General features: G+C 45.4%; 1 protein-coding gene across 1 annotated transcript; it reads left to right on the plus strand.

Moving 5' to 3' along the window:
* Positions 1–3,157: 3,157 nt before the first annotated feature.
* On the plus strand, positions 3,158–21,088 carry LOC104543972 (ephrin type-A receptor 1-like; the record flags this gene model as incomplete). Its single annotated transcript, XM_010188701.1, has 3 exons — positions 3,158–3,397; positions 18,830–19,105; positions 20,698–21,088. Coding segments are annotated over exons 1-3 (907 nt in total), but the record flags the coding sequence as incomplete, so codon positions are not given.
* Positions 21,089–23,223: the final 2,135 nt, after the last annotated feature.

Here is a 23,223-nt window from a genome sequence, read left to right on the forward strand (position 1 = left end):
GTCAGCTGTTTGAAGCATTCTAAGATAATTGCTGGTGGAATAGAGCCAGAAACCTTTCCAAGATAAAAAAGAAAACACTAGAATATTAAACTGTGGTCATGGAGGTGAGAATAAGAGAGAATGTGCACAAATTCTCTGCAGGGAATGAAACACAGAAACAGTGTCCCCTATGCTCTACAGAGCTGTCAAAGATTATTCTTGCAGTTGTAGAATTAGCAGACGAAAGTTTCTTCTTTAGACTGAAGTGGGGCTTGTTGCAGAATGTGACTGGGGCCCCTGGGAGCCCTATACATCTAGGTTACTATAACACCTTACTGAAAGTCAGTTCAAGATTCACAGATTCAAGCTATCAATACTAAAGGCTGACAGATGTAGGGATGCTTTGATTGTCTGGGAAGTAAGATCAAGGGAGGAACTCCAGAGATTGTTTCTAGGTTCAGTTTCATTCATCACCTAGAAGGACATTTAACACCACAGTGGTGAAACTCATAGCTCCTTCTAAATGTGAGAAGCAGCAAACACAGTAAACTATTTATAAGAAACATATGAAAGAGTTCTGTCTGAACTGCAGTTCAAAAGAAGCACATCCCAACTCAGTCGTGGGAGTGCCCTTTGACTGTCCCAAAAGTACATCAAGACAAGACCTGGTGCATACCACTCCTCCTCAGTTCCCTCACCACAAGCCCACATTTCTGTAGGAGGAAAGCCCAGCTGTGTTGTGTAGTGATATTTTCCAGCAAGATCATAGAATCACAGAATGGTTTGGGTTGGAAGAGACCTTAAAGATCATCTAATTCCAACCCCCCTGCCATGGGCAGGGACACCTCCCACCAGACCAGGTTGCTTAAAGCCCTGTCCAACCTGGCCTTGAACGCTTCCAAGGAGGGGGCATCCACCACTTCCCTGGGCAACCTGTGCCAGTGTCTCACCACCCTCAGAGTCAAGAATTTCTTCTTTATAGATATACCTACCCTCTTTCAATTTATAACTATTACCTCTTGTCCTATCACTATATTTATTGATAGATAGATAGATAGACAGACAGACAGATAGATAGATATCTAATCTCAGTGATACACAAAACGGGGTACTGGGAAACTGAAGGAAAAAATATGCCCTGCAATTCAGAAATACTCAGAGGTACTAGAAACACAGGATGAGATTCAACCCAAAGACATACTGAAAGTGAGTTTAAAAGATGCAGTTATCTGCTTACCATCAAAAAGCACGCCAAAGGTGGGAAGCTTACTGGGAAACCATGACAGTGAAAAGCTTAAAAATCATAGAACCTGATTTAAAAGATTTTTTGAAATGAAGCTATTTCAGCTTTTTTTTTACACTAGACACTGAGGGATTTAGCTTTGTTCAACAGTTTAGAAAGAAAAAAACAACCCTGAGATGCACAAGCAAAAAGATCTTGTCAATGGCATATTCAGCTGAGTTGTACAAATAATTCACATGTAGTAATCCACTGCACTGGGTACAGCCTCTGTGTAGATTCCCTCTTTTTCCCCTTGGATCTGCATTTTGGTGCAGAGAACACGAGGCAAAGCAATGCAGCAGAGATTTACAGATATCAGTAAAGTTCTGGGCACTTAGGATTTCTACATTTTTATGTTTCCACTTGTTCATAGATTTGCTGCAGACCTTGATCTCCCTGTAACATTAGACTGTATTTTGTTTGACTACCATTGTACACTCTGTGAATGGGAGCTACAATAGGTGAACTCCAATCTACAAAATAACAAAGCACTACATATGATTTCTGACCACCCTCAGCTGGAATACCCCAATTTCTGACCCCCATCATCAGCCAATACTAACAAGAAAGTAAGTACATCTTTCTTAGGTCACCTTCTCCTATAGGACATAGTAAATCTCTTCCTGCCTGTTTCTAATAGTTTGGATCAAATGTCCTGAGTATCTGCCGCTGATGAAACCGAGACAGAGCATACCCAGGTTCTTCACCCCTGAGCTTTGGCACTTCTGAGATTCTACAGATGCAAACTCGAATAGCCCTGAGGAACTGAATGTAAGGCTGTAACACTGACTTTTTTTTCCTTAGGAAGGATATGAGCTCCTGAGCTGTCCTAGAGCCTTACCCTCCAAATGGTTCTTTCCCATTTCATGTCTGTGTAAGCCTCACCTATGTTGTCTTGTCACAAACTAGAAATTAGCCATGCATCCATCTGTCCCACTGCTAACCTATAGACTGAAGAAGGCACATTAAGGTACAGATGAAGACTGAAATGGATACATTCCACTATTGCAGATTCAAGGTACAGGATGTAGACAGAAACCTTATACTGGTGCTGCAATGGGAGTCATGCAAATGTGGGGAAAAGATGGGCATAAAAATTCAAGATTTAGCACCGCAGACTGAGAAAGATCACTTTAGACGGGATTACACTGGATAATTTTAAGATATAACTACTCTGAATGACAATAAAATTATTTGTACTGATATTTTACTTCATGTACTATGTAAAGCTTAGTATTTTAACCATTTGTTCTCAAATTTCTCTTGCCTGTGTTCAGACTTCTTGGGATAGATTCTGGTTTTCCACCATCTATGGTTAGAGAATCACAGAACTCACTGAAGGATTTAGATGCAAGGGGCCTCAGGAGGTCCCTAGTCCCAACCCCTGCTCACAGCAGGGCTGACTTCAGAGCTAGGTAAGTAGTTCATGGCTGTGTCCTGGTGAGTCTGGAACATCTCCAAGGGTGGAGATTCCCCCAGCTTCTCTAGGCAACCTGACAAAGTCCTTTCTTTAGCCTTCCTTGGGGAGGAGGAGGAAGAGAGCAGGAGGAATGCAGCCTTACAGCAAGCGGAGAAATAATGCCATCAGTATTGTACGGGGAAGGGTGTAATAGCTGTGTACGGGTGGGAATAACATCCTTGATGAATGGCAGAAGAGATACCACAAAAGCAAGTTCTTTCATATTTATGTCCCTCAAGGAGGAAGAGTCCCACGATGCCTTCCTACATAGAGAATCCTTATGGCTCAGTTGTTCTCTCATGATTTTTGCCTTGAAAAGCTGTCACTTTCCCTCAATGCTGAGGAGCTTACTACAAGAAAAAAGCAACCAGTAATTCTGCCAGATAAAGTGGCACGACTATCACTCCGTGACATGCTGCCACAGCTTGGGGAACAAAATGGGCTTCTGCCACTGCATACGGATAGATTTCTTAGATATCGACTGCCAGGAGGGCTCAGTGGCTTTTACCACACTAAGGTCCAGGCCTGGCCAGGGGCTCCGTCAAGCCCACGCCCCGGCGGAGGAAGGGCGGCGGCGGTGGCGAGGGCTGCCCAGGAGGTGGCAATCGGGAGCCTCTGACGGGAGTGGAGCAAAGGTGGAGGGAGGCTCCCAGGAAAAAAAGGTGGCTGCCTTTAAGGTGGGTTTTATTTGCCTGCCAGATGGGAAGTCTGTGACCAGCCCCTTTAAAACAGGTAAAGGCAGTACGGCTTCTCCACCCACTTTGCCTTGGTCTTTCATCATAACCCTGGGCCAGGCGGGGAGTTGTGCAATGTGTGCACTCCCGTCAAGAGGCTGCAGGAGAGGTTCATGCATTGCCCGCCGGAGCCCGGGCTCCCAGGCCTGAGCCGGGAGAGCAGGCAGGGGCTGGGAGCCGGCTCCAGCCAGCATGGAACTGAGGGCCTGGAGCAGCGGGATACAACTTTCCCTCGGGCTCCTTCTCTTCTGGGCTCTCCTTCCCGCCGAGGTGCCTGGGAAAGAAGGTAAGCATGGTGGGACCCACTGGTCCCTCAGCCTTGGAGGGCTGGGCTTGGGTGGGCAGGCAGAGGGGGACCTCTCTGAGGGGCAGGGATCCCGGCCTGGCCAACACGGCTGGGGGCCCAGGGACACCGCAGCCCGCCTGCAGGGACTGGAGAGGGGCTGGGGTGTCTGGGGAGGGCAGGCGGTTGTGGGGGGATGATGGCCAGGATCAAACCCCATCCAACTCTTGGTGGTTTGGTGAACCAAGCCCAGGTATGTTTCCCCCTCTTTGCTGAAGCACAAATGCCTCTGCATATCCAGTGATCCTGGAGAATTCTGCCTCTCTTCGTTTTAAACATAAGTGTTGCAGATAACAAGTTTAAACACAAACTCAGAAAGCTTCTCCCCCCTGCCAACACCCCCGCAGTTTCCCTCAGGAAGCCCTCTTGGGAGTTAACCCTTGTGAGCAAGGGGACGGTCAATTTTTTGGAGGCTTGGAAGGCGAGAGAGTCTCTTTCACCTATTCCAGTGCTGGAAGGTAGAGCTGGGCTTTACAGTTCTTCTTCCACCTCTTCTCTTAAGACTCTATTGCTTCCCTTCTCTTTTCCACTTTTATTAGATATAGTGATATTTTTTTGCTTCCATCTTGGCAGTTGCACGGTGGTTATGAAACATCTGGGGAATGGGAATTTTAATAAAGAGATGTACATCTCTGTTCTGTTCCCTACCCTCTGCTGCAGTTAATTCCTGCCAGAGACTTCTCGTCTCTTTTGCATGACAAGAGAGGTGTTGGGGCTTTTGCATTCCAAGGACAGCCCCTTTGCTGCTCAAGGCTCTTGATTGAGAGAACTTTGTCCATAACTGGCAGTTCAGCCATGGGCTCACCTCAGACTCTCTCATACTCTTTTTTAAAGCATTCTTGACAAGCACATTTGTATTAAGGACCAAGCTACATGGATGCAGCTAGCAGACGTTGTGGAGGAGGCCAGCCTAGGTGAGAAGTAATATGAGGTAGCACCACGCCGGCTCTGGTTTCCATGAGTGTGTGACCAGTAGTTGGCAGTAACGCTCAGGGACTTCTCTGCCAGCTTTTTCCCTATCTCAACCATCTCATTTGGGCTGTGTCTGTGATCCATTCTTCCTTAATGTGTCTATCTGGGAACGGCTCATTTTCCTAGCGTCCTCTCTTATCTGAAGTCTTTCTTCTTTTTGGGGAGACCTCCTCCCATGTGACTGGACGGCCATGTGAGATTCCTAGCAGTAAGGCTGTGGACCAAGGAGCTAGTAATCCCTGAGTAGTCATATTCTCTGTGCTCTTGTAGTCTTGCCGACTCATTCTTCCTTTCCTTGGAAAATCCCTGTGGTGGGTTTCACTTTGAGAGGTGCTTCCTGAGAGTGGACTTCAGCCCCTTCAGTGGGCACTGGGCAGCTGAAGGAGGAGCTCCTGGGGGTGCAGCAGCACATGGGCTGTGCAAGTTCCTGGCTGCTTCTGAGTGCCTTTTCTCTTGCTCTGCTAGAACTTGCCATGCAGCCCCTCTCACTTCCACATCACTGCTTCGGGTCTGAAGTGCGTGGGACAGATATTATCTGGGTGACGGTTCTGGAAGGACAGGCTACCTCACCCCGGGAGTTTTTGGAGCCAGCAACACAAGAATAATATCTCAAATAGAGAGATTGAGAGCAGAAGGGAAGTGCGTGAGGAGCCTTGTCTGGATGGGGTGTCTGTGGCTAGGAAGGTTTTGCCATATGACCATGCTGCAAACTTGCAAAACCTGGATTCCTGCTTTTTCCTTCTCCCAATCCTGAAAGGGTGTTTCAGAGGTGAGAACACCAGTGCAATCCCTCTTATCTCTGATTCCAGGCCCACAGCCTGCTTCCTCATTCCATGGGACTCTTGCTGATCTGCACTTTATACTGGATTACTTGTAGTTGGCAGGCAGTATTTGTAAAGCAGTCGGATGAAGGGGAGGAAATCTGGTTATTTAAACTCCATTTAAATATTTCCCCCTTCCTACCTTTCAACCCTAAATTCTCTTCGGAGATGTTTAGAAATGACCCCTGTGAATACACCCACAGGCATCTAAAAGGGAATCCAAGGATTTTTTTTTCTGTTTCCTATGTTCCTAAGTTGGGGCTGCTATAGGTGCACTGAATCCAGTCATCTGCACTGGTGACTGGCCCAAAGGTGGGCACAAAGCTGTACCTCCAACAGTACAACTTATTCCAACTCCTCTCCCTTCTCCCTGTTTACCTACAAAGTGATAGATTTTTCAAGACCAGGTTGGACAGGGCTTTGAGCAACCTGGTCTGGTGGAAGATGTGTTTGCCTTTGGCAGAGGGGTTGGAACTGGATGATCTTTAAGGTCCCTTCCAACTCAAACCATTCTGTGATTCTATGATTTTTAACCTCTCTTCAGATCAAGACTTGAGAGCAGACTGATCACATTTTCAAATTTCTTTGAGGGCTAACGATGAACATACTGCTGAATTTCTCCTTTGCCACAAGGCTCCAGGAGCCAAGGCTTAACACCACAGCCATGCAGTGCAGTTCTGCAAGAGGTGGGAATGCTATGTCTGGGAGCTGATATTCTCTTACTGTCATGGCTAAACGGAATTTTGGGTAGGAGAGAGAGTGAAACGACTTCTAGGCCACCATCAGACAGTGGACAATGTGGGTCGGAGGTAGAAGGCTCAGCAGTTTGAGCAACTGATGCATCTCATGGCTTTTGGATACTGTGACAGTGGAAAGTCCCTCCTACAACTTCACACTGCCTCTGTATTTTTCCAGTGTTTCAAGCACCGAATAGTACCTCTAGGGGACACTGATTGATCTTTTCTGTTGGTAATTAATTTGATTGCCTGCCTCTTCATCCTTTTGTCCACCGCGGTGCCTTTTGAAGGTAAGATGTCACAAAGGATATGGAGGCTGAGAGAGAAAGTGCAGGCTTTGTCTTCTGTGAAAAAACAAGGATGAAGATGTTCCATGGGCAACATGAGTTGTGTTACTGATTTTGGTTCCCCCTCCCTTTTTTCTGGTTTTCAGTGGATCTACTCAACACAAGCACTGCACAGGGTGAACTGGGCTGGCTTCCAGACCCTCCAGAAATAGGGGTGAGTACATACCTTCAAGGAAGGGGAGCCACTGGGGTGGAAATACATAATCCAAGTTGAAATTTCACCCTGACTCTCAGAATCAGGCTTTCTCTGCAGCTGCACCTTCTCCTCGACATCACATTGCAGCCTCGCAGCCCCTTCACCTCTGCAGCCTCACCCATGTGCCACCTGTTTGAGGACTGATGCCTCACTGTCTTCCAGTAGCTCTGGGTGCTTAAACATGTTCTTGAAATACATTGTTTCCGTGAAGTAATAATACAATGGAGAAAAAGGAAAAAATGAAATCGTCACCCAGTTTTTCATCCTAACATGTTGCAAATACATCTTATATCCCCTTTTTCTGGGCAAATAGCCATGACAGAAGTATTCCTGTCTCTAAGTCTCCTAAGAATTTAGAGTATTTGTCTGTTTAGGGTGGTTCTGGGTTTTTTTTCCTTTTGAGTATTAAGCTGAATGATTCAGTTACAAATTTTTTGTAGATGGCAGCTGACTGAAGAAATAACTGTTAACTCATGGGGCAGCAATCTGCCCTACTGGGAGGGCTGCGAGGTTTTATGACTTTACACCCAGCCTTAATGCTGTGTTTGGCCTACACAGCTGATAATGAGAGAGGCATTTCTCTTTGTTCCATGACTGTAAAACTGAGTTGGTAGAAGCGCTTCAAAATTTACTTCTGAAACCACTGCAAAATTGGACCCAAAAAGACAGCTGAGCTCGCAGCTATTTCTGTACAAGTACAGCTATTTTGTATGAAGTGCAGCTGAGCAGTTCCTCTGACGTCACAACCTCCATTCTGGAAGATGCTTTCCTCTGTAGCAGCAGGGCTGTGGGAGTGGTGGGAGGAAGGCACGAAGGAAAGGCAATTCAAGGACTAAGTGCAGTAGTTAGAACCTATGTTAATGTATAGTTCCAGTTCCTCATTCATGCGCTTATCTTTCTAGCAAGTCCCAAGCTGTCCTATGGAGAGAGAGTTTTACCCTTGCTGCTTATAAAGTAGACCTGGGTTCAGCCTGTTCCTAGCTAATTTTCATAACTTTCCTCTGTAATGTGCTGTGGCTGGTTTGAATTCACCCCAGCCTCCTCCTACTCCTGGTAGTCTTGCTGGGTGAACTGGAGCCAGACAGTGAGGTTCTCCTGTGCTGGCATAACTGCATTTGCTTCATTAGTCCAGCTATTTCGGCTATTACTATTGTTGTTATTATTATTACACCCTGCTCAAAACAGGTGTCCTAGTGAAGCACACACATGCAGACCATGTTTTGCTCATTATTCCCTTTGTTGTCCCCATCTACTGTCTGTGTGGTAATTTTAACCCAATACAAGGCTCCAGGCATATTCAGGATGAAGCCTGCCTCTTGAAGAGACTGGAAAAAACCAATGAAAAGTGCATTTAAAAAATAATCTGCTAGAAAGAAGACAAAAAGGTTATTACAGAGCATCTGATGTTTTGCACAGTGGGCTTACAGCAGAGCTGGGAGTTTGCAAACCCTTCTGCTTGTGCTGCATCTGCTTTTTAAAAATACCGTGGCCTGAGAGCAATCTAAAGTAATAGATTGACAGATGATGACTGATAAATTCACAGAGGATGAATAACAGATTCATTGACTTCTGATGAGCAACCCCTTTGCAGGGATTTGTCCAATTACGTCATTTCCCAATAACTGTTGGGTGGAAGGCTGACAAATTGCCACAAGCAACAAGGGAACAATGGGCGATTCTCCTGGAATCAGGACTTTGAACAACTCTTTCTGAAACCATTCTTCCAAAATAAAGGATGAAGTAAATATGTTTGAAAGAGACCTGAGATTAATTCGGAACATTTTTTTGGCGCAAAAGAGCTGCGGTTAATGCTGCCTCGCTGATTAGTCTGACTGGCTTGATTAGTAACTGGGTGGAAACATTTGAACTGTGTTGCAAAGTCGAAGGGTATGTTTCATGGGACAGTGCTACTTGTGCCTAACCTTAGAGGCCAGAGATCCCTCATCTGTGAGCTGGATTTATGTCAATATGCTTATCGCACAGAGCAGGAATTTGCTGTGAGGAATTTCCATGCTTTATATGGACAAGGTCTCCAAGGCATAGCCCAGAAGAGGCAGAATTACACCTTTGTTTTCTCCTCAATTTTAGCCACTGAGAATGAATGAGGTGGTTTCATGGTCAGACTTGGTCTGTAGCCAGTACAGACCATGCTGCTGTTTTACATATGCTCAGCCTAAGAACACTGACCTGTGTACCAGTCATTTTAAGACAGCATGAGTAATTTTTCTGGGCTTCTGCAGCACATTGACTGGCAGTGAAATTGTGCCTAAGCTTAAAGGTAGCCTTTATGTGAAAGTGCCTGTACTTTAAAGTGCCTGTAGAAGTTTGCTAAACGGTTTGCGCTGGCTTGCTTTGTAGTAGCTGTTTAGAAAGGGTTCCTTTCATTTTAGGCTACTGCTGGAAACTAGGCCCTTAGAAAGGCAAATTGTAGTTCCTATTATCACTTTCTTATCTTCTTTAGCCCCCTACACTCCATCATCTAACAAAGTCCTTGATAATTTGTTTGTCTTTGAACTTCTGAGATAGCAATACCGGTTGGGCATGAGGAGGTGTATTACAGTAATAGTGGTCTTTTAACATACATTAGAGAGCTAATGGTGATCCCTTTGAAGGTGTGGGGAGTCCAGAATTTACTTTCCCTGACATTTCTTTAAGCCTGATTACTTCAACTGATTTGAAAAAAATAACTGAAACTGTCCAAAAAAGACTCCTCAAATCCTATCATGAACACATGCAGTTACAGGGCACAGTAGCATTGCTTCTTGGCAGCTTGTAAAATAACAGTATAAAATTATTTTTCTCTATTTTGCTTTCAAGTATAATTTCATCAGCTTTGAACAGATGGTGATGAGGAGTCATGTTATCCTCCTGCATTTTGCTTTTAATAGACAGGGCCCTGAGCAACCCAGCCTGGCTTTGAAGTGAGCCTTGCTGTGAGCAGGAGATTGGAGACCCAAGGGTCCCTTCCCACCTAAATCTTTCTATGTTATGTGATATTTTTGCATTGTTTCTTTGTTAGCATTCTAAGCTTGCATTTTTAGCCCAGGCGCAAAAGGCCCTCCCAGATTTACCTGATTTAGTGTTTTGAGCTCTGTAATATCTATTCCTATGGATTTTCTGTATCAGTTTTTGTAGGTCTGTGACACAACATATTGGCAATCCAGTATTTGTGTTTAGTTGCTATAATTATTTTACCCCCAGCTTGTGTACCTGTGCTGAAATTTTCCTTTTGTCCGCTATTTCCAGTTTCCTTTTTGTGTGTGTGAACAGTATTTGCATGATCAAGTCATACTTTCATGAGTGTATGTGACTACTTAAGTTCTTAGCCATTTGCACTGTCGAATGCTGCATGCTGAAGCTCTCAATGTGACTGTGTCTATGCTGTTGAATGTATTGCAAATTAAACACACTTTATTCCTTTTTAGCTGTTGTATTTTCTGGGGAGGCATACTTTTACCAGTTCTACAGCTGTCTTTGCTTGTAAAAGAGTCCTTTTTCACCGTAACTTTGTTTTTTAAATTGGATATCTGTTCTTTGAGAATTCACATAACTCTGCTGCTGCCGCTAATTGCCAAATTGTGTCATATTTATTGCATATTGAAAGTTCAGCAATGCTCAGTTCTCAACTGGTAGCTGGTTTATGGACCTTATTTTTCCCAAATTACATTCCTGCATGGATCATAGTATTGTTAAAGCTTTCAGATTATTTTCTTAGTCTCCTTTCTAGGCTGCCACTGTTCTCAATCTCCTATGCATGGTGAGGTGGAGGATGTATCTTTTCCTGCCTATTCCACACTCTTGCTTGCTTCCACACATACTTCAGTGTGTTTCAAACTTTTGACCAGGTTTCCCCATGTGCAAGGCGCCCAGTTGGCTCAACTTTTCCAAAGTCTGCCTTCACATGGGACTAAGGATGTGCATTTAATCCCAGTAACTTAATGTATCCCAGAGGCTACTCATAAATAGCCATTTACTGCAACTATTGTTGCTCCAAAAACACTCAGAAAACTTTGGAAATCATGTAACTCTTGTGCAGTTCAGCACCCCATGTTTCACAGGAAGTGTGATTACAAATGTAGCAGCTGCCAGAGCTGTAGGAATGCAATTTGAGTAAACTAATACTGAGATTTTTTTTATGTTGTTATTTTCCTATTAAATCCCAGGCACAGTACAGATTATGCACTGCTCAGCTACTTTCTTTAGGTAATAGACCAGATCAAGTACCTGTGACTTGTCAGCAGCTTTGATATCACTGGCCACGATAACATTTGCATGCCTTCAGGTTCTAGCAAAGTGAGGTTGTGTTCCGCCAGGTGTTAATAGCGGCTGATGGCTGGTTCCTGTTTTCACTGCTTCTGCTCAGACAGATAGGCTTGGTCACAAAAGAAACAGTGGTGTGGGCTGCACAGCCCTCAACCTACAGATGACTCCAGCACAGCACTCCTGTTTCATTAAACCAGGGCAGTTCACTTTTTGTAGCATCTGAAGGTGGTGTGAAAAACAGCCATCAGAAATGCTCCTGTGTGCATCTCTTCCCACAGCTGTTGACAATGCATGTCCTTTAGGATCAACTCAAAGGGATGCCATCACCTCTGAACCTCAAATCGAGCAGCAGTATATGCCTCAGCCTGCTCTCAGTGGTAGGCATAGGGGATAAGCTCTTCCAAGTGAAAAGGATCTATATAGGAGTAAGGGACATATGCCCAGTAAAGTCAGCAACTAACTGGAAATGGGATCAGCTCTGGCTTCAGGGTCATATCCTGACATGCCCTGCAGCTGCTGCTCTGTGAACTGGTGGAGATACTGGGGCTCCCAACACAAAAAGGACATGAAGCTGCTGGAGCGGATCCATAGGAGGTCCACAAATTTGATCGGGGGGATGGAGCACCTCTCCTATGAAGACAGGCTGGGGCTGTTTAGCCCGGAGAAGAGAAGGTTCTGGGGTGACCTTACTGCAGTTCCTGAAGGGGTCCTGCAGGAAAGCTGGAGAGGGACTTTTTACGAGGGCAGGTAGCAATAGAAGAAGGTGGAATGGTTTTAAAGTGGAAGAGGGTAGATTTAGACTACATATTAGGAAGAAATTATTGACTGTGAGGGTGGTGAGACACTGGCACAGGTTGCCCAGGGAAGTGGTGGATCCCCCCTCCCTGGAAGTGTTCAAGGCCAGGTTGGACAGGGCTTTGGGCAACCTGGTCTGGTGGGAGGTGTCCCTGCCCATGGCAGGGGATTGGACTGGATGAGCTTTAAGGTCCTTTCTAACCCAAACCATTCTGTGTTTCTGTGGTTCTATGATATTGTGTTAAGCGAAAACTAGTTATTTTGTGTGCATTTGTGAAAGAAGGAAAAAAAAGTTATGCGTATCCAGATATGGTTTAGTTACTAGGAGAGGTGAGACAGGGGAGTAAAAAAAGTGAAAAGAGAGGAAGTGTAAATTAGTAACTGTACCATAGGCCAGATTGCATAAACCACCAACCAGGTAGCCTAGGATGAAGTCACTGCCACAGACCCAAGTAGTGATCTCAGCTGCTGTACTCCGTGTTTGACCTGAAGGGCAGAAAGACCATGTTCTGAGCCAAAGGCAAGGTGCTGTACAGCCATGACATTCATTGCCACGGCTGCTCAGGCACTGCAGTGATGACAGCACCGTTTTTGCCTGGCAGCTTCAGGAAGCTGATTCACTCTGTTACAGCTGCTGAATGAGAGTGGACAAGGTTCACTGAACTTCCTCACGTCAACACAAAAGCACGATAAGTCAGCTAGAGCTTGGAGATGAGTCTGCCTATAGGAAGGTCCTTCAGAAAGACTTAACAGGCTACATAAAGTGAAAAACAAAACAACTTTTATCATAATAGTAACCAAAATATTGGTGAGTTTGCAGGCAGGCAGGTTAGAAAAGAAAGGCTTTATATCTTTTGTTGCCTGCTGTGTCCTTGCTGGATGGACCTATGCTCTGAAGAGTGATTCTTACCATCTCAGAGGCAGAGTTGCAGAAAACGTGCCCATTCCCTCTGATTTCTTGGAAAGTTGTTTTCATTGCATCTAAGGCCTAGGTTCTGCCTTCCCTATGCTTGACCTGGAGACTGCCAGCCCTTACTGTGACTTTCATTCTTCCATCTCCTACAGCTTCTTTTTTCCAGGCAGGTTTGATCATCTCAAAGAAAAGACACAATTACCCTGTCCCTGTGTTTGGGATCCCACACAATTGGTTGCTCATCTTTCAAAGGAACTTCTGCAATCAGAGCAAGTATTGCCCATCACCATCAGACTAATTTCCCAGGTTCTCTGTAAATACTGGAAATATACTTGACACACCATTCATACCCACAGCTCACACCAGACAAAGCCCTTTTCTCCTTGGGGAAAAAAAAAAATCACTTCCATTTACAATGGATCCTCTGCAATGTACAGTGCATAGGTGCAAAAATAACGAGAGCTGACATTTGCTTTATTGGTGATATGATGTTAGCCATGAATTCTGAACTCTTACGATGCACCATCTGATTGTCCACTCCTGCCTATTTTATAGTTATTGATATTGTTAGTGGGTGTTAACAAAATGTGTATATGTGAAAAAGTGTTCCAAAATACCTAGGTGAAATGTTGGGCTGGAGTATCCTTATCACTCACATAGTAGCACCTGTTGTGACCAGAACTGTTTTCATGGAAGACCTTAATGAGGCCAGACAGTTCGGAGATGAAGCAGACAGCAGGACCTGGGTTTGATAAACAGGTACTGTAATCAGTGCTCTGGAGCTCTGTGGCTCACATTAGCACCTTATCTGCCCACAAGAACCTGGGCACATGTTAAATTGGAAGGAGATGGGTGAGTCGGAGACCTGCCTGTTAGTGCCATAAAGGACAAGTAGTTACAGAATGCAGTCGCTCCTCCCTGGAAATAATCAATGGGTCATTGTGGAGAAAAAAGATATCATCTCACCCAGAAAAATACTGTAGGCAAGTAAACATCACTTCTGTGTTCAGTTGTGTCAAAGACTCCGTGATGATGTGATGAAATTAAACTTCCCTGACCGCTGCCAAAAGATCAAAGAATTAAAAGCAGCCTCTTTGCTGTTCTCAGATCTAAAGTTAGAGGACTGATAATGTTAAGTGTCTCCATGTCACCAGACTTCTTTCATAATTGTCATCTAAATTGTCTTCCACACCAGCAAAATAAATTGCAAGAGCATTGGGAAGCGTTCAGTGAAGGGTCACAGAAGCTTCATGCTGGAGTACTGTCAAAACACCACTGCAGTGCTGCTATTTTTGACTGGCTGGTTCAGCTTTACCTACTGACAGATTTTTGTCACTTGTATTTTGGCTGAGAAAGAGAAGCTGTCTGTTGTCTCTGAGGCACTACGCTAAGAATGTAGCACAACCAAACCTGTAAGGCACAACTGCCTTCATCTCAGAATCTATTCCAGGAAGGGTTTTTTTGGGGCACAGTAGCATGCAAATGCTACTGTGCAAACGTCAAAGAAACTCTGTAGGCAAAAGTGCTGACAGGAGAAGGAGACAGAAACCATTCAGCGGTACGTGTCTGCGAGGTGGCTTCAGGCTTGAGACACCAGTGATGTGTTGCTGCTGGAAAAGACTGCTCTTCTGGGGCTCTGTGATTTTTCTTCAGGAAGCGATTTCATGGATTAAAATAACACTCTGGATCCTGTTGCAAATTAGATGGGAAAGAGATGCGCTTGCTAAGCACAGGTACACTGCGGCTGGCTGTACTAACTCAGCCGGTTTTTTCATCTTGGTCCAGCTCTCTAAACCAAAGTTAAACAAGTTATTAGTTTTCAGTATGTGAACTCCTCTATCTTTTCCAGTGGAGACACGCATCTCAGCTTAGTAACTTTAAGCCTATTGGCGAGGTGCTTGCCTTGTTGTTGCCTCTGCAAGGCTCTTAAAAGTATTGCTGTCCCTTTCCCCGGGGGTCTGCAGGCCACAGACTGGAAGCCATTGTGTTAAGCTAACGTGAAGGATAACAAAATATATGTCACAGCAGGCAGACTCCTACCTGAAAGGAGACAGGGCAAGTCCCTGGTCAGCTGGAGATGGAGACAGCATTACTTTTGTAAGCCACAAGCTCTTTTGACTGCAGTCTGAGCTGAAAGATTTGTGATGCTTTTGCAGTCTGTTGGCTCTATCACAGGTAGCCTACCTCTTTATTAGCAAGGATGAAATTTATATTCATAATCATAAAAAGTTTGGGTTTGTTTTTTTCCCACATAAAGTCTAAAGCTAAAAGAGACCACTTTATTGGTGCCCGCAGAGCTTGAGACAGTAGCTCCAACAAGACATATGAACTGTCTCAGTTTGTTTCCATCTTATACCTTACGGCAGATCCTAGGAAGAGTAGCCTGCAGGTAGATGGAGGAGTCACTGTTTGTCCTGGATAGGCTCCTTGACACAGACCTAACCTAGAGAAGGCTCATTTATAGAAAAAGCAAATTAAGCCTTCCTTAGGCTTCAGAGCTTCGAACTGTGTAATCAATTCAGAGTCAACCAAGGCAGATATGAAAAGGCATGTACCTTATCTTATCTGTAGATCTTTACTCATAGGACAGACCAAATCCATGCTGTTTACTACAAGTATCTACTGGTGCCCTTTCAGATTGTCATTTAAGTCACTCTGAACTGCCTTCATAAAGACTGCTTGTCTCCACCACTGCTTTCTTTATATTGAATCCAACCTAGCAATGGGAGGAGAGTTGCCTTCCTTTTTCCTAAACTTGTAGTGTTCTGAGGTTATTCAGATACTTGCTTTGAGATTTTCATTCACTTAACACCAATTGCTGTGCTGGAATTATTTTGCTTTGCATTATGCCACCAGACCAAGTCTTTCCAGAACAAATCTGTGGAACTAAGTGCCTGTGTTAGTATATGGGCTCCTGAGAAGTACAGGACACCCTCTTGTTCTCAGATCCCATGGCCACATCCTTAAACTTTTTAAGAAGTCAAGCTACTAATTTATCATCCTCTCCTGAATGCATCACCTTTTGTTTTCTTAGCAACTTTTCAAGAATTCTAAAAGGTTTTAAAAGTTTAAAGACAGTTTACACTTAAACTGTAGAAATAAATTTAAAGGAGTTTAAAAGGAGTTTTAAAGAACAAAATTTAAAGCATTTAAGAACTCTTTAGCTTGCTTGGAAAACAGGGAATGGGACTAGATGGTCTCCAAGGGTCTGTTCCAGCCTAAGTCTTTCTATGATTCTGAATCTCATGAGAAAGTTTTCTGTAGTATCATGAAATCACAGCTCACTCACTGCTAAAATGAGGAAGTCTGACTCACACTAACCCACCCTTCTCCTAGAAGAATGTTTCCCATCCTGTGGCCAAACTGGTGACTGCAGTAAGGATACAGCTCTGGAATGAAATGGGTAGAAAGCCATATTATCCAAGGAAGTTGATTCAATGTCATTGGCAGACAAATGGGAGAGCCAAGTAATTCGCAGTGATTGAGCCAAGCTTTACCACACGTGTTCATTAAGAACATTACATTAAAAATCAGAGGCATACATTTTGATTTTGCAGCAGATTCTCTGGGGATGTGAGACAGTTGCTTAGCAACTTCTGGACTCACCACCCTTTCATTAAGTGTTGTATGTAACAGTTTTCCTCAACTACTTTGAATTTAAAAGCTTCACTGAATAATGAAGTCACAAGCATATTTAACAATAGCTCTGTATTGTTAGCATAAATAATATCCTCATTTTACTTCCTTTAGCCATCAGCAGTAGAGTCTAGAAAAACCAAGTCTGACTGCCTTGGTGTTTCTTTGCCCCACACCGCATACGAAACTGTGCCATAGTCGGTGCTAAGCATCTTTGCCCTGAAGAGCTCAGTCTGGAAGAAGCTGGGCTGAGATGAGCCAAGAAATACAGGAGTTAGCAGTTGGATTTTTTCCAGCAGAAGAGTTTAAAGGAGTTTTCTGCTAGAGGTGTCACTATTGAAAATGAAATTTTGGTATCACTTCAGTTTTGAGATTGATATATCCAGGACAGGCATCACAACAGCTTGTGTCTTTCAGTGAGACATGCAAGAATTGTTTTCTGGTGACACTTGTCTGTGGCATTGCCTTAGGATAAACTGCTAATGGAAACATGTTTAACTCTCCACCTTCAAATGCAATTATGTTTTTCCCATCAGCTTGGTGGAGGCAGACACCAATGAAGAATTGCTCCTAAAAGCCAGTCCTAACATAGGCAGTTTCTTATGAAAGCTACTTTGCTCTTTTTCTCCTAACTTCTTTCCTTCTGTTTCAGTATACTGCAGGATGTGTTGTAAATTCAGTTGTGTAGCATTTTCCAGAAGTTTTGCAATTAAATAGTGCAGGGGATGATTAAGTGATTGCTCCTTCTGTTTGACCAACTGAGACTGATCAGTCTGTTCCTCTCTTTTGCTACCCAAAGCCCTTTGACCTCCAGTGAGTGAAATAAGTGTAAATCCTGTGTGGTGCAGGCATATGCCAGCTGGATCAGATTAAGAGGGTGGGGTAATTAATTACCCCTGCAGATTAATTACAGGGAGAAAAAGGAAACAAGAAGGGACACATAGATACCATCCGCAGCACTTCCTGGGAGGAGGCTGCTAATATGCACTTAGGTAAAGGGCTGAAATCAACCAGATAAGAGCTTGTGCTATCAGCAGGGCTCGCCAGTTTGGAGAGAGCACTCCAGTGATTTTTGGAGTGGGGCTGCATAGGAGGTGTGCTCTAAGTCATGGCATAAAAGCAGAGCCTCCTGTGGCATTCTGAGGGTCCATCTCTTGTAATTTATGAGCTGAGTGACCTGGTCTGTGGGACCAGAAGCCAGGAGAGCGGCTGCAGGGTTGTGCTGTGAGTACAGGAGGTGCTGGGGAAATGTGTAAATCTCATGCTCAGCCCATAAGACTTGTCAAGCCTAGAGTAATGTAGACACTGAGGCCTTGTTTAAATTGCATCTTAACCTGGGGTGTGATTTAAAACCAAGATGCTTAAACTTGTGCCAATACCTATGTGGGCACTTGTTTCAATTTAATTTGATTACACATTTAAAGCATAATGAGAAAGGCAGTCTTAGCATGGGGGGGGAGATCTAAGTTATTTTCCCTGTGGACAAAACCTTGCTTTCCAAGTTTTCAGTTCTCATGTGTGACTTACTCAAAAGTGAATATTGCTTGCATTTTGCATCTGACCCGTGGTGAGGAAACAAATCTAGAACCATATAAAATTCAGCAAAAGTCTATGCTAAAAATATGTATTGAACCATACTGGATTAGTACAAATAGTATCAGTGAGGTCATGCAACCATCTCTTCCTCTCAGCCATTATTTGCCTAGGAAAGAAGCAGAACCTAGTATGAAGTCAGGAAATCAATTGAGCTGTAATAGTTAAATTAGGGTGTGTAAAATATCGGACTTAAAGAAGTGCAAACTCCAAATTAACGAGTGCTTGCTCTAGCACAGTCCTTCTGCTATTGACCTTCCCATTGTGTTGGGCCATCTTTTCTCTTACTGCAAAGTGCTGTGCGTTATTTTCAGGCACAGATAATAGTCCTGATCTGGTATGATCTACTGTACATTTGGAATGTAAATGGTGGCAGAGAGCAGTGGCAAATACATGACAGCAGCTGGTCTTCACTCTGTCTAAGATAGGACGGTGTATGAAAGTAATAGGTTGGAAACAAGGCAGGTTAAAGGGGATGTGCAAGGGTCCATGCACTGTTGTCCCCTTCAATTTGTCCTGAGTCAGATCCTAATTACAGTATCCTGTAATTTGCTCACTGTGTAAAGAGTTGAGGCAGATATGGGGTTCTAGACCAGTTGCAGCTTTTGCTCAGTGTTAGAGACCTTTTAGCTAGCCAGGCTTGGAGCCCTGAATGCTGCATGGGAATGGATCTTCTAGGCTAGATTTTGCCATATTTGAAGCAAAACTCCTTTCTTACAACTATCTAACAATGTGTGTTTTCTTCTATCCTGGGAGCAGTGGAGTGAAGCCCAGCAGATGATAAATGGTACCCCGGTCTATATGTACCAGGACTGCAGCGTGCTTTCCGAGGGCGACACTGATCACTGGCTTCGGACCAACTGGATTTATCGGGGCGAGGCAGCCTCCCGCGTTTATGTGGAGCTAAAGTTTACTGTGAGGGACTGCAAGAGCTTCAAAGGTGAAGTGGTGACCTGCAAAGAGACCTTCAATCTCTATTACATGGAGTCCGAACAAGATGTTGGGATCCAGTTCCGCCGCCCACTTTTCATCAAGGTCTGTAGTGCTGGGGGTGAAGGCTGAGTCATGGCTTTCTGCTTAAGCTAGTCATATCTTTCAGCTTAAACTAGGTGTGTCTTGCTGGCTGGGGGAGTCCAGGAGAACCAGCATCTTGGGAGGGGCATGGAGAGTAAGTGTTGTCCTTAGTATAAACTTTGTCCCCGGTGCCCTCTGTGATGTTCAGAGCAGTCTTTGCCACAGGAGGCACCCAAGTTTTCAAATGAGATCAGCCCTCCATCCGGCTTAACTGGACACCACGTAGGTAAGGATTCTGAAGAGTTATAACAGCGCTAGATGGTAACACCAGTTTTTCAAAATAGCAAAGCAGAGATCAAAGGAATTTGATTTGTCTTAGGTAACGAAGCAAGCTTAGACCAAGTGGAGAACAGAACCCAGTTCAGGTCTCTGCGCTCCTTGTCATTTACTCTGATTTTTCCAGGATAACAGGATCTTTTTTTTCTAAAGCTGGAGGTGATGGCTATAATGACATCCTCCCTTGTGTGAAATTATTTTGCACCACTATATTTTAACTCTTGTTTCCCCCAACATGGTGCCCTCTTACCATGGAAACATTTTAATTGCAGAACAGGGAACCTCCAATTTTTTTGTAAAGGAACTTCTGTAACCCAGTTCTGCCCTAAAAGAAGTCACAGGCCTGAATCATTTGACTGCCCTTTCCTCTGCAGTTTAAGTGGCATGTGATGAAAACAAAGAATGGTAAAGGCCACCCCCAGTCCTCCTCTACCCTCCCTGCAGCTGGACCTACCAAATGAACCTGTGCGACACCTCCACAACTCCTAAAGCTGCCTTGGGATCCCACTGCCAGATGCAGCTGCTGTGCAGATCCTTTCATCTGCCCTCCAGCTACACTGAGGGGGTGGTATCACATAATAGGGAGGGACCTGTGGTGGGGAGGATCTGTTATCAGGCTCTCTGGAAATAAAGGCCACCCCACCTGCAGTGCAGCTCTTCCACATCACATGATGGCATGGAGGCCTTTCCCACCTGCCCAAGCATTGAAAGCATCTCTCTCTCTCCCTTCCTTTGTTTGCTGAGGCAGCGGGAAGGTTAGAGCGTGGGACCATTTTTCACCCAATTATCTACAGTGCTGAAATACGTCGAGTGCTGCACGAGGAGCACCTTGCAGTGGATGATCTGATCTGATCTGCAGCAAGTACATCCTAGAAACTTGTGGCTGAAATTCAGTGGTCAGTTTAAAAACACAACTCTAAGCACTGTTGTGATTTTACTGCATATTTGTAAACAAAAATTAAAATATCACAGCAGAGAGATTTGCGGTTTTAGTTCAGTTCCTAAAGACCTCTGAGATCAGAGACGCAGAACACAGGGTACTGTGTAAGACCAGAGAATGACTGCAAAAGAGTTGAAAGTAGATGGCAGAAAGGATGGAGGCAAGACAGGATGTAGACCCAGTTGTTAACACTTCTTCCACATGCAAAGAAAGTGTGTGGCACGCTAGCATTAGAAACAGTTGACCACACAGCCTTTCTGTAAAGGAATTTTGAGAGGCATGGGTATCTCAGCTGCCTGCTCTGATGTTAATGCTGTTGCCTTTTTCTCTCGCTCAGCTCAACACTGTGGCAGCAGATCGAAGTTTCACAAGCAGAGACATCGAATCGGGCGCCATGCAGCTGAACACCGAAGTGTGCCCCATCGGGAAGCTGTCTCGCCGGGGCTTCTACCTGGCTTTCCAAAACTCTGGGGCTTGCGTAGCGATGGTGTCAGTCCGAGTGTATTACAAGACTTGCCCGGAGACAGTGCGGGGCCTGGCCCGTTTTCCGGAGACGCTGGCAGGATCGGAGGGGCTGACAGAAGTGCCTGGGGTCTGCGTGGAGGATGCGGCTGAAGAAGCGGGCTCTCCCCCAAGGATGCACTGCAGCACCGATGGGGAGTGGCTGGTACCGATGGGCCAATGCCTTTGTGCTGTGGGCTTTGAGGAAGTCGACGGGAGCTGCGTAGGTGAGTATGCAGACAGAGGCACTGGCTGTGGGCCATGGAAGAGGTTCCAGGGAGCTGGAGATCAGAGCATCTGTAAACATAAAGTGGGATCAGGGGAGTTAGTGTGGTCTGCCTCTCTCTTGCCTGCCCTCTGTGCCTGCCATGTGTGTCCTATACCTTTGTTCCCCTCCTTGGCTGCTCTTCTTCAATTGGGATTTTTCTCCTCATGTGTCAGGTGTGGGACCTGCATACACCTCTCCACTCCCTGTTGGGCTTCATCCAGGAGCCTTCAGCTCTGGAGCTGGTTTCTGGGAGCTGTAACTGTGATTGACACTGACTCACTTCGCAACTGGTTCCCAACCCTTAAATGGCAGCCTTGTTCTCTCAGGGCAGATGGGTCAGACGCATGGAAAAGTGTCTTTGTCCTGTGACTAGGAAGCTGAAAGCCGGAGCGGGGCAAGTTTCTCCTCTGTGTCCCATTCTGCCTGGACTGGGATGGCTCTTTTGCCATGGGAAACCATGTAAAGCACGTTGCACAATACAGTTGGTGCCTGGCTTATTTCTGAGGAAGAGCAATTAGCAAGCATAGGAGTCACTCGGGTACTGGAGCCACAGAGCGAGCTGGGGTTGTTGGAGCAAGCCGTGTAGGGCTCTCCCTTTGCCACAGAGGGGACAAGATTTAGTTTCTTAGGGCAACTTTGTGTGTTTGTCAGGGGAGAGGATATGTGTGGTGTTTTGGGGGATATGTATTTCTGCAGAGAGGGAGGTGAAAGCACAGCTCTGCTCTTGTCAGAGTCATATGACACAAGGCTAAGGCATATAGAAAAAGGAATCTATGCACAGCTCGCAGGGTCAGTGGGTCCCATATCTCTCTGCTTTGCTCTGGTACAAGAATCTGGTGCCTCTATGAATCCCCACTGCTTGCTGCTCATTTTTCTTGGGAAGCTGGTGAAGGTTGAAGCACAAGATCCTTGCCTTCCTCCAGCAATCCCCTCTCCTTACACAGCCCAGCCTGTTTTTCCACTTAGGTGCTGCTGAGCTCTCCCCGCCCTTCTGAGAGCACTCCCCTGGGAAGGGGCAGGGAAGCTGTCATGTCTGGACAAGCCGTGAATGCTATCACAGCACAGGTTCATTCTACATCTGTGCTTTTACCCCACTCTGCGCCCAAGTATGGCTGCAGCCAGAAGTGTCTTGTGTAGGATCAGTAGGGACTGGGGAGGTCACCCAGGAGATGAAGGGAAGAGAGGAGAACCTAGCAGGGGTAGGGAGAGGTACTTCACATTCAGAGCGCTGTCTTATTGGAGGATCAGAGGTGGTGAACATAGGTTGCCTGCTGGGGGATATCCTGGTGTCCTCTCCCTCGGTGGAAAAGACCAGGCATTGTGCAAAGGACTGGGAACAATCCAGGTCAGGATAAAGACTGAGGTGACAGTTCCTACTTTGTCTTCAGAAGATGAAGGACTTCTTTTAAACATATGAAGGGGGACAGGATGGAGGAAGACCCTCTGGCATTGTCTTCTGGTTCTCAATTTTGCCTTAAGTAGGAACCAAAAAAAAAAAAGAGCTGAACTATGATCCTTGCCTTGTAACAGGAAGGAGGACCTGACCTCTGTTACAGGACAGGGGGCAACACAGGGGCTGATGTTCTGAGCTAGATCACTCAGCCTCTCCGTGAATTCCTGGCCGTGTAAAGCTCTGCTGAGTTACATGATGGCTCAGCCATCCCATGATCCAGGAAACCCAGAGCGTTACGTCTCAGCCTCTTGTAGCCTTGCAGACTTCGCTGCTGATAAACCCAGAGCTCCATGATTTAAGTATGTAATACTCTTCAAGTGTGTAATTTACCATGCACACAAAGGCTGGCTGTGCCCCTGGTCCGTGTTTTGCTGTTTGCTCTGCAGGCTGGTGGGTGAGCCGAGCTTTGGCGTCTGCAGGTTGCCCAGTGCTTGCCGGCAGCCTCCCGATGAGCAGCACCTGTAGGAGCAGGGAATGAAGGGTGGGCCCCAGCCATCCTCTCTGCCCTTTGGTACCCAGCAGCAGTGCTGAGCGGGCCCTTTCCCAGCCCTGCTTTTCCCAGCTTGTCGCCTGCAGCGGCTGCCCAAGGGCCGGGGAAAGCAGGTGCCGGGGGCCAGAGGGGCAGGGCGGGAGCTCAGACT

The sequence above is a fragment of the Mesitornis unicolor genome, unplaced genomic scaffold, assembly GCF_000695765.1.
Source record: "Mesitornis unicolor isolate BGI_N332 unplaced genomic scaffold, ASM69576v1 scaffold11287, whole genome shotgun sequence".
In the NCBI taxonomy this organism is placed as follows: domain Eukaryota; kingdom Metazoa; phylum Chordata; class Aves; order Mesitornithiformes; family Mesitornithidae; genus Mesitornis; species Mesitornis unicolor.